Raw genomic sequence first — 14,685 nt, 5'->3', positions numbered from 1 at the left:
CAAGAGACAACTTAAGAATTCTTGGGCTTCCTGAAGACATTTCATATATATATATATATATATATATATATATATATATATATATATATATATATATATATATATATATACAAAAGCCTGGATCAATAATTCAAGACCTTTTGAAGGAAAATTGCCCTGATATCATGGAACAAGTGGGCAAAATAATTATAGAATACATCAATCCCCTCCTGAAAGAGATCCCAAAATGAAAATACCAAGTAAAATTGAGGCTAAATTTCAGAACTATCAGGTAAAAGAGAAAATCCTACAAGCATCAATAAAGAAACAATTTAGATACTAAAGAATCACACTAAGGATTACACAGGACCTGTCTGCAACAACATTGAGGGATCAAAGGACCTGGAACAAGATATTCTGAAGAGCAAGGCAGCTTGTAATACAGCCAAGAACTCACTATCCTGCAAAATTGAGACTTCTCTTCCAGGGGGAAAAGGTGGACATTTAATGAAATAAGAAACTTCCAAATTTCCTGATGAAAACACCAGAGGTAACTAGAAAATTTGTACTTCAAACATGAGACTCAAACAACACATGAAAAGATAAAAAAGGTAAAAGAAAAAAAAATTGCTATTGAATATGATGAAATTGGCTATCCAATATGATGTAAATTCTCACCACTGGAAAAAAATTCTCATTATTGTTAACCTTTCAATTATTAAAAGGTAAAAGAGGGAGGGAGTGAAGGAGGGGAACTAACAGAAGGAAGGGAAGGAAGATGGGGCAAAGGGAAGGGGGAAATATAGACGAGGGGTGGATATAAGGGGGTCAACACACTGAAGGAGATGGTATTCAGAAGTAAAATGCTAGGGAATATGGATAAGTAAAAAAGAAAAAAATACAAACAGAAGAAAATATGGAGGACAATAAAGAGTTAGTAATTATAACTTTGAATGTGAATAGGATGAACTTTCCCATAAACATAAGTAAACAGAATCCTAAAATATGCTGCTTACAAAAAACACATTAGAAGCAGAGAAATACATATAAAGTTATAGTAAAAGTTTGGAGCAGAATATATTTTACTTCAGCCAAAGTGAAAAAAGCTGGGGTATCAATCCTTATCTCAAACCAAGCAAATGGTAAAATAGGTTTTCTTAAAAGAGATAAGGAAGGAAAATATTTCCTCTTAAAAGGTAACATAGAAAAGGAAGCAATTTCTTTTTTTATATAGGTTTATTTTATTTTATTTTTTTAATTTAATTTAATTTTTTAATTCTCATTTTGTACAAATGTTTTTTTTTACATTAATAAAATATTCTTGTTTAAGAGTAAACAAAATACCCCTCTCCCCCATGAATATAGACTTGCTTGGGCGATAAAGTAAAAGGGAGAGAAAAAAATTAAAATTAAAAAAAATAATAGTAATAATTGTAGGCATGGCCAGGTGGCACAATGAATGAAGCACCAGCCCTGGAGCCACGAGCACCCGAGTCCACATCCAGCCCCGTAGACCCAACAATCACCCAGCTGTGTGAAATGCAAGCCACCTGAAGGGAAGCAATTTCAATACTAAATATGTAGTCACCAAGTGGCATAGCATCTAGATTCTTAGAGGAGAAGATGAATGAGCTACAGGAAGACATAGACAACAAAACTCTATTGATGGGAGATCTTAATTTCCCTCTCTCAGATTTAGATAAATCAAACCATAAAATGAACAAGAAAGGAAGTGAATCAGGTAAATAAAATATTAGAAAATCTAGACAAGATATACCTTTGGAGACAACTGATTGGGAATAGAAAGGAATATGCATTGCTTTTTTCTACAGTAAAGGCACTTACACAAAAATTGACCATGTACTAGGGAATAGAAACGTTGTAATTAAATTCAAAAAGGCAAAAATAGTGAATAATTCATTCTCATATCATAATTCAATAAATGCAATAAAAGGTCATGGAGAGACTGAACTAAAAGTAATTGGAAGCTAAATAACCTCATTTTAAAGATGAGTGGATCAAACAACAAAGTATATAGAGAATGAATGATTTCATTCTGCATAATGACAATAATGAAAAAATATACCAAAACATATGGAATACAGCCAAGACAGTTATTAGGGGATATAGTATATCTTTAACTGCTTAGATAAATAAAATAGAGAAAGAGGAATTCAATGAATAAAGCATGCAAGTAAAAAAATAACAGAGAGAGAACAAATGAAAACCTCCCAAATAAATACCAAATTAGAAGTGAAAAAGATAAAGGAAAAATTATTAAAATTGAAAGCAAGAAAGCTATTGAACTAATTAAAACAAACAAAAGTTAATTTTATGAAAAATCCAGTAAAATTCCTTTGGTTAATTTGATTTTAAAAAAGAACCAAATTACTGATATCATTAAATGAAAAAGGTGAACTCACCACCAATAGGAGGAAATCAATGTAATAATTCAGATTTTTTCCCCAACTGTATGGCACTAAATTTGATAATCTAAGTGAAATTAAATCAATATTTATGAAATTATAAGTTGCCCAGGTTGAATGAAGAGGAAATTAAATACCTAAATAATCCTGTCTCAGAAAAAGAAATTCAACAAGCTATCATTGAACTCCCTAAGAAAAAAATCTCCAGGGCCAGATGGATTCACAAGTGAATTCTGTCAAGCATTTAAGAGACAATTGGTTCCAATTCCACATAAACTCTTTGGGGGAAAAAGTGACAAAGGAACTTTGCCTCACTCCTTCCATGACACCATTATGGTACTGATACCTAAACCAGGAAGAGTCAAAACATAGAAAAGAAATTATAGACCAATTTCCCTAAAGAATATGGATACAAAAAATCTTAAATAACATCTTACAGCAATTTATCACTAGCATAATACACATTGACCAAGCAGGATTTATCCCAGGAATGCAGAATAGGTTCAATATTAGGAAAACTGTTAGTATAATTGACTTTATTAATAAAAAGCCTAACAGAAATGATATGATTTTGTCAATTCATTCTGAAACAGTCTTTGACAAATTACAGCACCCATTCTTACTAAAAACACTAGAGATCATAGGAATAAATGGATTGTTTCTTAGAATGATTAGCAGTAGCAATCTGAAATCATCAATAAGTGTTATATGCAATATTATATGAGAAGTCTTAGTTTCAGTGATAAGAGAAGAAAAAGTAATTGAAGAAATTAGAATTGGGAAGGAAGAAACAAAACTCTCATTATTTGCTGATAGTATATCTATATTTGCAGATGGTATATCTAGAACATCCTAAAAATATCTAAAAAGACTGCAAGAAAATATTAGCAACTTTAACAAAAGTCACCCTCCTAAATCCTCACCATTTCTATATATTAAAGTAACTTCAGACATTGTAAAATACATGGGAGTCTACCTGCCAAGGCAGACTTAGAAACTCTATGAAAACAACTATAAAACACTTTTCACCCAAATGAAATCACATTTAAATAACGATTTAAATATCAACTGCTTAAGGATAGGCTGAGCTAATATAATAAAAATGACAATTCTACTTAAATTATTTCCCTTATTAAGTGCCTTATCAATCAAACTTCCAAAAATTACTTTAATGAACTAGAAGAAATTGTAATGAAATTCTTATGGAGAAACAAAAAGTCAAGCATATCCAGGAAGTTAATGAAAAAGTGCAGAAGAAAGTGATTTAGCCTTACCAGATCTGAAATTATATTATAAAGCATTAGTCATCAAAACTGTCTGCTACTGGTAAAGAAATAAGAATGGTGGATTGGTGGAAGAGATTAGGTGCAAAAGAGACAGCAGGAAACAATTACAGTAATCTGCTTTTTGACAAACCCATAGTGTCCAGCTTGTGGTATAAGAACTCTCTGTTCAATAAAATCTGCTGGGAAAACTGGAAATTAGTATGGCAGAAACTTGGATTAAACCAACATCTCACACCCCATACTAAGTTAAGATCAAAATGGGTACATTATTTAGACATAAAAGACAATAATACAAGCAAACTAGGAGATAAGGGAATAGTTTACCTGTAAGATCTATGGAAAGAGAATCAGTTTATGATGAAGAGATGGAGATCATCTTTAAAAACACATTAGATAATTTTGATCACATTTAATTAAACTGCTTTTGCACAGACAAAACCACTGCAACCAAAATCAAAAGAAATTTAGTAAACCAGGAAAACAATTTTTACAACTGTTATATCTGACAAAGGATTCATCTCTAAAATATATAGACAGCCAAGTCAAATTTATAAAAACAAACAAAAAAAATAGCTAAGTCATTCCCCAATTGACAAATGGTCAAAGGATCTGCAAAGTCAATATTCAGATGAGGAAATTGACACTATCCATAGCCATAAGAAAAAATTGTTCTAAATCATTACTGGTTAGAAAAATGGAAATTAAAGCAATATGACATACTATGTCATACCTATCAGAGTGGCCAATATGATCAGAAATGACAAAGATAAATATTGGAAGGGATGTGGGAAATCTGGGGCACTAATTCATTGTTGGTGTAGCTAAAAATTCATCTAACCTTTCTGGAGAGCAATTGGGAATCATGACCAAAAGGCCATAAAAATCATACCCTTTGATCCAGCAATAACACTATTGGCTCTACACTCTGAAAACATCATGAAGTTGGGTAAAAACTTCACTTGTACAAAAATATTCATAGCAGCCCTGTTTGTTGTAGTAAACAATTGAAAATCAAATGTATATCCATCAACTGGGGAATGGCTGAACAAACTATATGATATCTATGTTATGGAATACTATTGTTCTATTTGAAACCTAGAGGGATGGAATTCAGAGAAGCCTGGAAGGACTCGCATGTAGCATGGATACAGCTCCTCTCAGAAGTTCATTAATAACGGATAATCCTGACAGTCTTATTATGGAAAATGCTAATCACATCTAGAAAATAACAAAAAGCAATAGAGTCTAAATGTAGAGCAAAGTATACTCTGTTCACTTTAAAACTTCTCATGTTTTTCCTTTCTTTCTCCTGAGTTTTCCCCCTTAGTTCTGATTTATAACCTTCATACCAAGACTAATATTGAAATATGTTAAACATGATCATACATGTACAACCCATATCAGATTGTTTACTGCCTTGAGAAGCAGTAATGAAAAGGAGGGTAATAGAAAAATGTGGAACTCCAAAGCCTATAACCGGAAATTATTCCAAATATATCTGTAATAGAGATAGAGATTGTTCTTTCTTTAATGGGCTCTTCCTAGAAGGGCTTTAATCTGCCCACTGTTCCCACTTGCAGAATAAGTAAATTTCTGGAGTATTGAGAAAAGGAGAGAGCTGTCTCCATATTTGACCATCTCACAGTCTTCTTGTAAATGTGTACAGTGTTCTCCTGGTTGTGCTCATTTCATCAGCATCAGTTCCTTCAAGTCTTTCCAGGTTTCACTGAAGTTTAGTCACTCACAATTTCTGATAGAACACTAATACTGTGTTCATATAATATAAATTTCTCATTGATTTCCCATTTGATAGCAATTCCCACAATTTCTATTGTTTTGCCTTTACAAAAAAATATGTTGAAAACTATCCTTGCATGTAATTGGAAAATAAAATAAAATAACATGACAAAATTAAATAAAATGAAAAACAAATTGAGTATCAAATTGTCTCCATAACTTCTAGCTCTTATACTTTTATTGAGAAAGGAGCAATTTGCTTTTTATTATATTGGTGCAATCATGGAAGACTTTTCCATATTAACCATATTGCAAGGAAAATGCAGATAAAATCACCCCAGTAAAATAATTTATTAAATTCTTCAATCTGAATTCTGAGTATTTTGTTACTCTCTCTGAAGGTGTATTGCAGTTTTGATCTTGGGATATCTTGCAATGGATTTTTTTTTGATCAACGAGGCTAAGTTATTTTCAATTAATCATTTTGACGATATCACTATTACTGTTTATAAAATTCTCCTTGTTCTGCTTCATGAATTCATTTAACTCTTGTCAAGCTTTTATGAAACCTATCCGGTGCATCATTTCTTAGAACACAAAAGTATTTCATCAGATTTTATTGTTAACATTTTATTTGATATCCATTTATATACAGTAGTAGTATCTACCTATCATTTTTTGTAAGGTTTTGAATTTTCCCCCCACCCCCCACAGAAGGCTTTCTGATAGTCTTCACATTGTTTCCATGCTATACATTGATATAAAGTGAATGAGTTATAAGAGTAAACATAAATCCCCTTTCCCCCAAGAAAATGAGAAATCTGAAGAACAGAGAGGAAAAAAAGTACTTCAGTCTGTGTTAAAATTCCAATGGCTCTGTCTCTGGGGTGAGTTGCTTTCTTTCTCATAAGTCCACCAGAGAAATTCCTTCAATATTTTTCCCATAATTGCTATTACTAACTGTACCTCCACTCTATTCCTCCCCACTCTCATTTATTCTATTCTCCCTCTCCTTTCATCCTGGCCCTGTCCAAAAGTGTGTTGAATCTGAGTACCGTCTCCCTCAGTCTTCCCTCTCATCACCTATTCCACCCCTTCCCTCTCCCCATTCCCCCTTATCCCATTTATTTCTTTTTATTTTTCTCTAGGGTAAAATAGATTTCTTCACCCTATTAAATGTGTATGTTATTTCCTCTCTGAGTCATTTCTGATGAGAATGAAGGCTCACTCATTCCCCCTTGCCTACTCACTTTCCACTACATTGAAAAAGCTTTTGCTTGACTCTTATGTAAAATTTCTTGGCTTCTTCTTCATCTCCTTTTCCTTCCTCCCAGTACTTTCCTTTGTCACCCATTGACTCCATCTTTTTAATATATCATACCATTGTATTACGCTCCTTCCTGTGTCCTATCTATATATGCTCCTAACAGCTCTTATAGATGATAAAGTTCATATGAGTTATCCATATCTTTTTCCCATACAAGAATACAAACAGTTCAATATCATTATGTTGCTCATAGTTAGTCCTTCTCTTCCACTCCCTCTATGGTTGACCAGAGTCCTGTAGTTGGAGATCATACTTTCTTTTCAGCTCTGATTGTTTCAATAGGAAAATTTGAAAGTCCCCTGTTTCATTGAAAGTACATCTTTTCCCTTGAAAGAGGATGTTCAGTTTTGCTGGGTAGTTGATTCTCAGTTGTAAACCAAGTTCTTTTGCCTTCCAGAATATTATATTCCAATCCTTATGAGCCCTAAATAAAAATACTGCCAGATCCTGTGTAATCCTGACTCGGTAGTTGAATTTTTTTGTTTCTGGCCATTTTTAGAATTTTGTCTTTGATTTGGAAGTTTTGGAATTTGCCTATAATATTCCTGGAAGTTTTTCTTTTGGGAACTTTTTTAGGAGGTGAGCAATGAATTCTCTCGATTTCTATTTTATTCTCTGTTTCTAGGATCTCAGGACAATTTTGCTATACTATTTCTTGAAAAATGAAGTCTAGGCTCTTCTCCTGGTCCTGGCTTTCAGGTAGCCCAATAATTTTTAAATTGTTTCTTCTGGATCAGTTTTTGAGTTTGGTTGTTTTTCCAATGAGATTTTTCACAGTTTCTTCTAATGTTTGGCTGTTTGGGGAGAATTTTATTTCTTCCTGATTCTTGCAAAGTCATCAGATTCCTTTAGTTCTATTCTGCGTTTGAAGGAGTTATTTTCTTCAGATAGCATTCTTATTTCCTTTTCCAGCTCCCCAATTCTGTTTTTTAAGGCATTCTTCTCCTCATTAACCTTTAGTTTTGCTTTTTCCATTAGGCCTAAACTGGTTTTTACCATATTATTTTCTTTAGTATTTTTTGTGTATCTTTCACCAAGCTTTTGATTTCATTTTCATGATTTTTCTGTATTGCTCTTATTTCTCCTCCCAATTTTTCCTCCATCTCTCTTAATTGCTTTTCAAAGTCTTTTTTTTGAGCTCATCCATAGTCTCAGCCCATTTTCTATTTCTCTTGGAGGTTTTGGATAGAGACATTTTGATTTTGTTATCATCTGAGTATGTGTTTTGATTTTCCATGGGAATAAATTAATTCTCTGTGATCAGATTTTTCTTTTTCTGTTGTTTACTCATTTCCTCAGCCCGAAGACAGCACTTCCAAGGCTTTGGGTTTGTTTTCTTGGGAGGGGGGACACCCCACTGGGACCTTTATTGCTCCAAGGTCTTATGCTTTCTTGCCTGTGCTTTGATATATAGATAGACTCTGGACTTCCCTCAGCCCTGGAGCTATAATGAAAGATCCAAATTGTCTACTTAGTATGGAAGCCTAAAATGCATCCTGGATTTGACTGTAGGCTATCAGCAGAGACCTACCCTGAGGGGGGCAGAGAAATCCCTGAAGACTTCCCTTATTGTCTCTAGGGATGCAGGCTGCTTTCTCCAAATTCTCGCTGCAGATTCTGCAGCCAGTGCTACTCACTCCACACTCCTTCTAGTGTAAAAGAATTATCTCACTGCCCCTTCATGCTGTTGCCAGTGATCTCTGGACTGGGCTGGGCTGGGCTGAGCTGTGCTGTGGCCATGGCTTTTTTCCAACCCCCAGTCTCCTTAAAACACACCTTAACGCAGAACTTTTAAGTTATCTTGGACAGGGAAATGATATCACTGTCTTTCTGTGGGTTCTGCCCCTCTAAATTTTGGCTAGAGTCATCATTTGTTGGCTTTTGTAGTTTGGGAGGGAAGGAGTTCCAGGAAATGTTTGCTTCATGCCGCCATCTTGATTCTGCCCCTCCACAGCTAGGTCATCAGATTTGTTTAGCCATTCCCCAATTGATGGTCATCTCTTCAATTTACAATTGATTGCCACCATAAAGGCTGCTGTAATTTTTTTTTTATACAAAGAGGTCCTTTTCCTATTCTTTGAATTTTTGGGGTACATAGCTTGATGTGGTATTGGTGAGTGAACAGGTATACAAAGTTTTATATTTCCCTTTTCCAAATTATTTTCAATATATTCACAACTCTACCATTAGTGCACAAGTATCCCAAATTCTCTTCTTTTCATAAAGCATTTGATATTTTCCTTTCTGTCATATCAATCAATTTAATAAGTGTGAGATGGTATCTCAGAGTCTAAAGTCTCCTCAAGACTATACCAATGGAGTACAAAATCTGGAAAATAAGGTACCATGAACACATCTAATAAGTTTTTCCTTTAATTCTGGGCACAGCTTATTGGTTTTTTTCTACAGAATGTGTCTAAGCTTTATGTATGTAAATAATGATCAATCTAACTTCATCTCATTGTCTAGGCATCAAGTGTTCTTTTGTTCAGTTATTTTGTTGTTTATTCAGTATTTAGGTTAGTATGACACTTGGCGAATTGGTTGTGTCATTGTACATACATAGATCTTTATATAATATTGAAATTTACAACTATTGAAATAGTATATATAAGTAGACAAAATCAGGTGCCCTGGAAAGGTGATTCATGGGGCCATGCTAAAGAGCTCCAATGGAGGGGAGCATAAAATGTATCAATAAAGTATTGCTACTTTATTAGTATGTGTGGTGTTGTGTCCAAGAATGTTATGGACCTTTGGGAAACTAGCACCTACAAAATAGGCAGTGACATAACCTGTGGTTCTGCTTGACAGTAGCTATGTTTATGACTGTACAAGTCTGATCCAGCATCACTGTGCAAATAACAGGGTTTAACAAACAGTCACATTGTATTCCCCATTTCTAACTTTAGGAAGAGTCTAGAGTCTAGAGTGTGTTCTTAAGTTTTACATTTCTGGTGCTCAATTACTAAATCAGAGGAAGGATTTGACCATAGCATGTCATACACAATCCCTCAATCACTGTCGTGTTCTCCAGACAGTACAATGGAAGCACATTTAAAGTTTTAAAATTGTAGCTCCTTCTGGATTCCCAAAAGAGCTTCTGCACTCTTCTTTAAATGGGCCTCCTCCTCCAGAGTCAGATTTGCCATCACCACATCAGAAATACCATTCTGCCCCAAGACACAAGGGACACTAAGGAAGACATCGTCATTAATGCCATATAGACCCTTAATCATGGTGGAAATTGGATGCACTCTCCTAAGATTTTTCATAATGCTGTCTGCCACATCTGCCACAGACAAGCCAATGGCCCAAGAAGTGTAGCCCTTCAGCTTAATGACTTCATAAGCACTGTCAACCACCTGTTTGTGAACTTGCTTCCAATTTTCTGAATCACTATCAGTTCCCAGAGCAGGATAAAGATTCTTTAGAGATACACCAGCAACATTCACACCACTCCACACAGGAACACTGGAGTCTCCATGTTCCCCAAGAACCCATCCATGACAACTTGAAGAATGGATACCAAGTCTCTCCCCCATTAGGTAATGGAAATGGGCAGAATCCAGATTGCAACCACTTCCAATAACACGATTTTTAGGAAAGCTACTCAGCTTCCAGGCCACATATGTCAAAATATCCACTGCTTTGGAAACAATAAGCAGCTTGCAATTAGGGCTGTATTTAAAAATATTGGGAATGATGAATTTAAAAATATTCACATTTTGCTGGACCAAGTTAAGACAACTTTCTCCCTCCTGTTGACGTGCCCCAGCAGTAACAACAACCAGTTTTGAGTTTGCAGTTACACTGTAGTTTTTGCCAGAAGCAATCTTCGGTGTTTTGAGGAAAAGGCTGACATGTTGGAGATCCATCATCTCTCCCTTTAGGTTATCTTCTATGACATCAACTAGGGCAAGTTCATCAGCCAAGTCCTTCATCAAGATACTGATGGCACATGCCATGCCAATGGTGCCAACACCCACAACAGTGATCTTGTTATGGGGGACCTGGTCTTCCTTTAGGACATTCAAAATTAGCTGATCCTTGACAGAAGTTCCCATTTTGGGGTGAATCTGAGCTGGAAGCGAAGTGGCTGGTGAGGATGCGGAGGGGTCCCCCGGACACGAGGTTGCTAGCTGCTCCCAGACTGGTGCCGTCATCAAGTGTTCTTAACCCACTTTGTTTTACTGAGGAGATAAGCTAGGCTTTAACTATTTTAAGCACCAGTGGGTGTTTTGTTTAATTCTTTTTTCTCCTTTTTTTCTTCCACCTCTCCCAATTTTTTTTTTCCAATTGCAATACATATGGAGATTGCTCCTCTTTCTAGATGACTTTATTCTACCCACTGCTCCCACTTGGGGAATAAGAAAATTGCTACATAGAGTTTTAGGAAAGGTAGAGAGGGGAGGGTGAGCAGTCTCAGTATTTAAAGAATAAGGGACAATAAGAAGGGGTTAAGGAATGTTACTTGGTTGTAATATGGTTAATCCAGAGCTTCAGAAAGAGGATTCAATGTCTATATAACTACGATATGTCAACACATTTTTGTTTTTCCTGTTGAGGTTGAGAAGGGGATTCAATAGATTTGGAATCTTGTGCTTCACTGATACTACTTCACCATCTGCTACTGCAAGGAAATTAAGAGCCTCTTCTGAGGCCATGGGAGAAGCCAGCTCTTTTGCATTTTCATAATGAGAACATTTACTAACTTACTCATTATACTAATATTTATATTTAATTTCAAGTTTATATCATATATTCATAGTTACTTTATAATATTTGTTCTTAGATTGCAAAATTATTTTTATTGTTATTCTGATATAATCAAATTTTAAATTCAGGTGACTTCTGTATAGAAATATATGGGTGACAGAACAGAAATAATTTTTGCTGCCATATGCCACCAAAACAAAATGAGATTAAAACTACCCTGAACTCATCTAAGCTCCTTTTGGGGACAAAAACAGCAAGGACAAAGACAACAAGATGAGAATGAATGTTACCTTTCAAGGTTTCGGAACAACAAAAACAACAACAAAAAGTATGTGTCTCAAAACTTGAAATCATTTTATTCAGTTTTTAAAGTCTGGATGAATAAAATGTGGGAATTATTCTAGTGGTTAAATGTTGTATTCCTACCCATAAAATTATTTAACACTTTCTACTTACTTAAGAGGAAACACATTAACTATAAACATTAATTGCATAGTTATTAACTAAATTATCACTAGGGATAAAAAGAAAATAGGGAAATGAATTCCTTCTTTCAAGGAGTTTACATTTTACTAGGAAGATACACTCTGTTTATGGTGAAATAAAATCTGGAACAGGCTGTTTAAAAGTGTCTATGCCATAATTTCTTCATTTGCAAAACTGAGGGGTATAAGACTGATTGACTTCTATGCTCCTTCCCGTTTTAAATGTATGACCCATGTCCTATGCTATCCATAATTTGGCACAGCATTGGATTGCATTTGTGGATAGTCTTTTCCAATTCTAATCATATATATGATTCTCATGGTTTTTCAAATCCATTCTTCTATTGTTCCACTAGGTATTAATATTATCCACATAGCCTTTATGAGTCAAGGATATGTTGATAGTGGGAATGAAACTTTCTTCTCAATTCACAATTAGTGAAGAAGGATTAGCACTTCAAGGGTGTAGATCAGAGGGAAAATGAGAATGTTATTGGAAAAACTAATGGACATCATCTGAGGAAACTATGAGCTGATAGCATCAAAGGACTTGTCACCTAAAATATAATGAAGAGAACTACTGGGAGGTTTATCAATCATGAGAAACCAAGGAATTGTCTTGAACAATTGAAGGAAGAAAGAAATTTCTTTCCTTCTCTAAAGATAGTTTTTACTTTATTTTCAAGATTTCCCAAACTATAGTTAGATGATCAAAGATTTTATATTCAATATTAGTATCTGAAAAGTTACTTTTATACCTTAGAAATAATGAATCAAAACTTAAACCATATAATATGGTGAAACCAAGGATGATATAAACTCAAACTAGTCCTGACTTCAAGATTCATTGGTTTCTGGAAATCAACTAAGTATTTCTTCATCATTTATCCATTTGGAAAAATCTATTGGAACTCAGGTAAAAAATATTTATTAGTTAGAAAGATCATATATTTGCATTACATTAATTTTCAAGAATTTACATCAGAGTCTCGCATTAAGTTTTCCACCATTAATAATGCAATATTGATGCTGTCTATAATCATATGGTACAGGGATGTCCAACCTTATTTTTAAAAGCTTTTATTGAAACAATAGACAATATATTTTGATTTACCCTTTTAATTAGAGCTCTGAATAGCTTGGCTTTGTTTACTAAAGCATTTAGGGGGCCACATAAAGTCACAATGCCAGTTACATGCAGGTCACAGGCAGCCTTTCGGACACTCCTGAAATAGTATATATTTCTTATTTTAATTAAAATTCTTATATTCAAGGTATTTTCATTTGGTTAGAATTGTGTATATATATGTATATATATATATATATATATATATATATTCTAGATGTTTATCATATATATATAAAATATAGAAGTATACAAAGTGTGTATATGTAAATAGTATATATTTGTGTGTTTTTGTGGATATACTTTGCATACCAATAACTTTAAATTTCAGGCAATGCAAAAATAAGCATGATGGTTTGCAATGTTCTGTTAAGATTAGAATGTAATAATAACTTCATTGTAATAATAATTCCCCTTTTTATAACACTTATGATCTCTGTAAGAATAGTTGTGAAGTCAGTGGTACAAGTTTTGTCATTCATATTTTAGAATTTATGATGTCAGGGCATAGAGAGGTAGATTACTTGTTTGTTTCAAAATGGTTAAAACATATCATAGTCAAGGTTAAAAACCAAATGTCCTGACCACATCTAGTCTTTTTTCCTCTTATACCATGTTATTTAGTTTAGATCACATTGTACTTTGCTAGAGAGAGAGAGAGAGAGAGAGAGAGAGAACAAAAGCTAATGTTTGGATATAAGATTTTGATTAAGTGGAACAATTCCTAGGTTTGAATTTTAGGTCATAGTTCTGTCATTTGCTTCCTATATGTCTTTTAGTAAATCACTTAAATTATAAGTGCCACTGTAACTTCATCTGTACAAAGACTTCTAAGTTTCTTTCTCTCTAAATCTATGAGATATTATCTTTCTTGGCCACTCTGGGTCACTGAATGCTTTTCTATAAACTTGAGCTTACCATATGAATTTTAAGTTCTCGGGTCTAAATGTATCATCTATGTCAGTTATTTATTTATTTATTTGCTTGTTTTATATGCAAAAGTATGGAGATATAAAGAAAGGTAAACGATTATCCCTGCTCTTAAGGAGTTTACAATCTGTATGTAAAAGATAACTATGTATATAAATAGAGAGAATAAAATGGAAATAATCAAAAGAAAAAAAAGTAAAAGAAAGTGAAGAAAAATCTTCCTGCAGAAGGCTAGATTTTTATCTGGCATGTAAAGGAAAGCCAAGGGAGATGAATATTCAATTTAAGAGAGTCAGTTAATAAAAATACTTGGAGTCAGGAGAAGCAGTGTCTTGTTTGAGATTAATCACTAAATCCCAAATTGCATGGGGACACATAGCAGAGATGTTAAAAGATATAAGAAGAATGCAAAGGTTGGAGATGGCAGGTTAAAAAAGCAACACCAAAAGGATGATTTTATATTTGATTCTAGAGGTGATAGGGAGCCACTGGAGCCTATTGAATATAGCTGGATGGGTGAGTGGTGGGGCAGAGGGTGGGAGCAAAATGGTCAGACACACTTTAAGATCAGTTCAAAAAGCTGAATGGAGAAATGATCAATGCAAAGGGAGAGTTTATTTGAATCAGTGGAAATCATCCTGACTTTATTTTGATTTTCCTCTTTGTGATT

General features: G+C 34.1%; 1 protein-coding gene across 2 annotated transcripts; it reads right to left on the bottom strand.

The window, feature by feature from the left end:
* Positions 1 to 9,820: 9,820 nt before the first annotated feature.
* On the bottom strand, positions 9,821 to 14,250 carry LOC141511195 (L-lactate dehydrogenase A chain-like). Of its 2 annotated transcripts, none has more exons than XM_074220446.1 (2): positions 14,229 to 14,250; positions 9,821 to 10,827 (listed from the first exon to the last, which is right to left on the bottom strand). In XM_074220446.1, exon 2 carries the CDS (start codon positions 10,820 to 10,822, stop codon positions 9,821 to 9,823), a length of 1,002 nt encoding a protein of 333 aa, XP_074076547.1. In that variant the 5' UTR covers positions 10,823 to 10,827; positions 14,229 to 14,250. The 2 variants fall into 2 exon arrangements, with proteins under 2 accessions (XP_074076547.1, XP_074076546.1); XM_074220445.1 differs by lacking the exon at positions 14,229 to 14,250 and having other exon boundaries at positions 9,821 to 10,404; positions 10,570 to 10,822.
* Between the last annotated feature and the right edge of the window lie 435 nt (positions 14,251 to 14,685).

The sequence above is a fragment of the Macrotis lagotis genome, chromosome 2 (genome assembly GCF_037893015.1).
Source record: "Macrotis lagotis isolate mMagLag1 chromosome 2, bilby.v1.9.chrom.fasta, whole genome shotgun sequence".
In the NCBI taxonomy this organism is placed as follows: domain Eukaryota; kingdom Metazoa; phylum Chordata; class Mammalia; order Peramelemorphia; family Peramelidae; genus Macrotis; species Macrotis lagotis.
This window is presented reverse-complemented; position numbering and strand designations above follow the sequence as displayed.

Bases quoted from the DNA above. Each gene is read 5' to 3' on its own strand.
- LOC141511195 (XM_074220446.1), bottom strand. From the start codon at position 10,822: ATGGGAACTTCTGTCAAGGATCAGCTAATTTTGAATGTCCTAAAGGAA.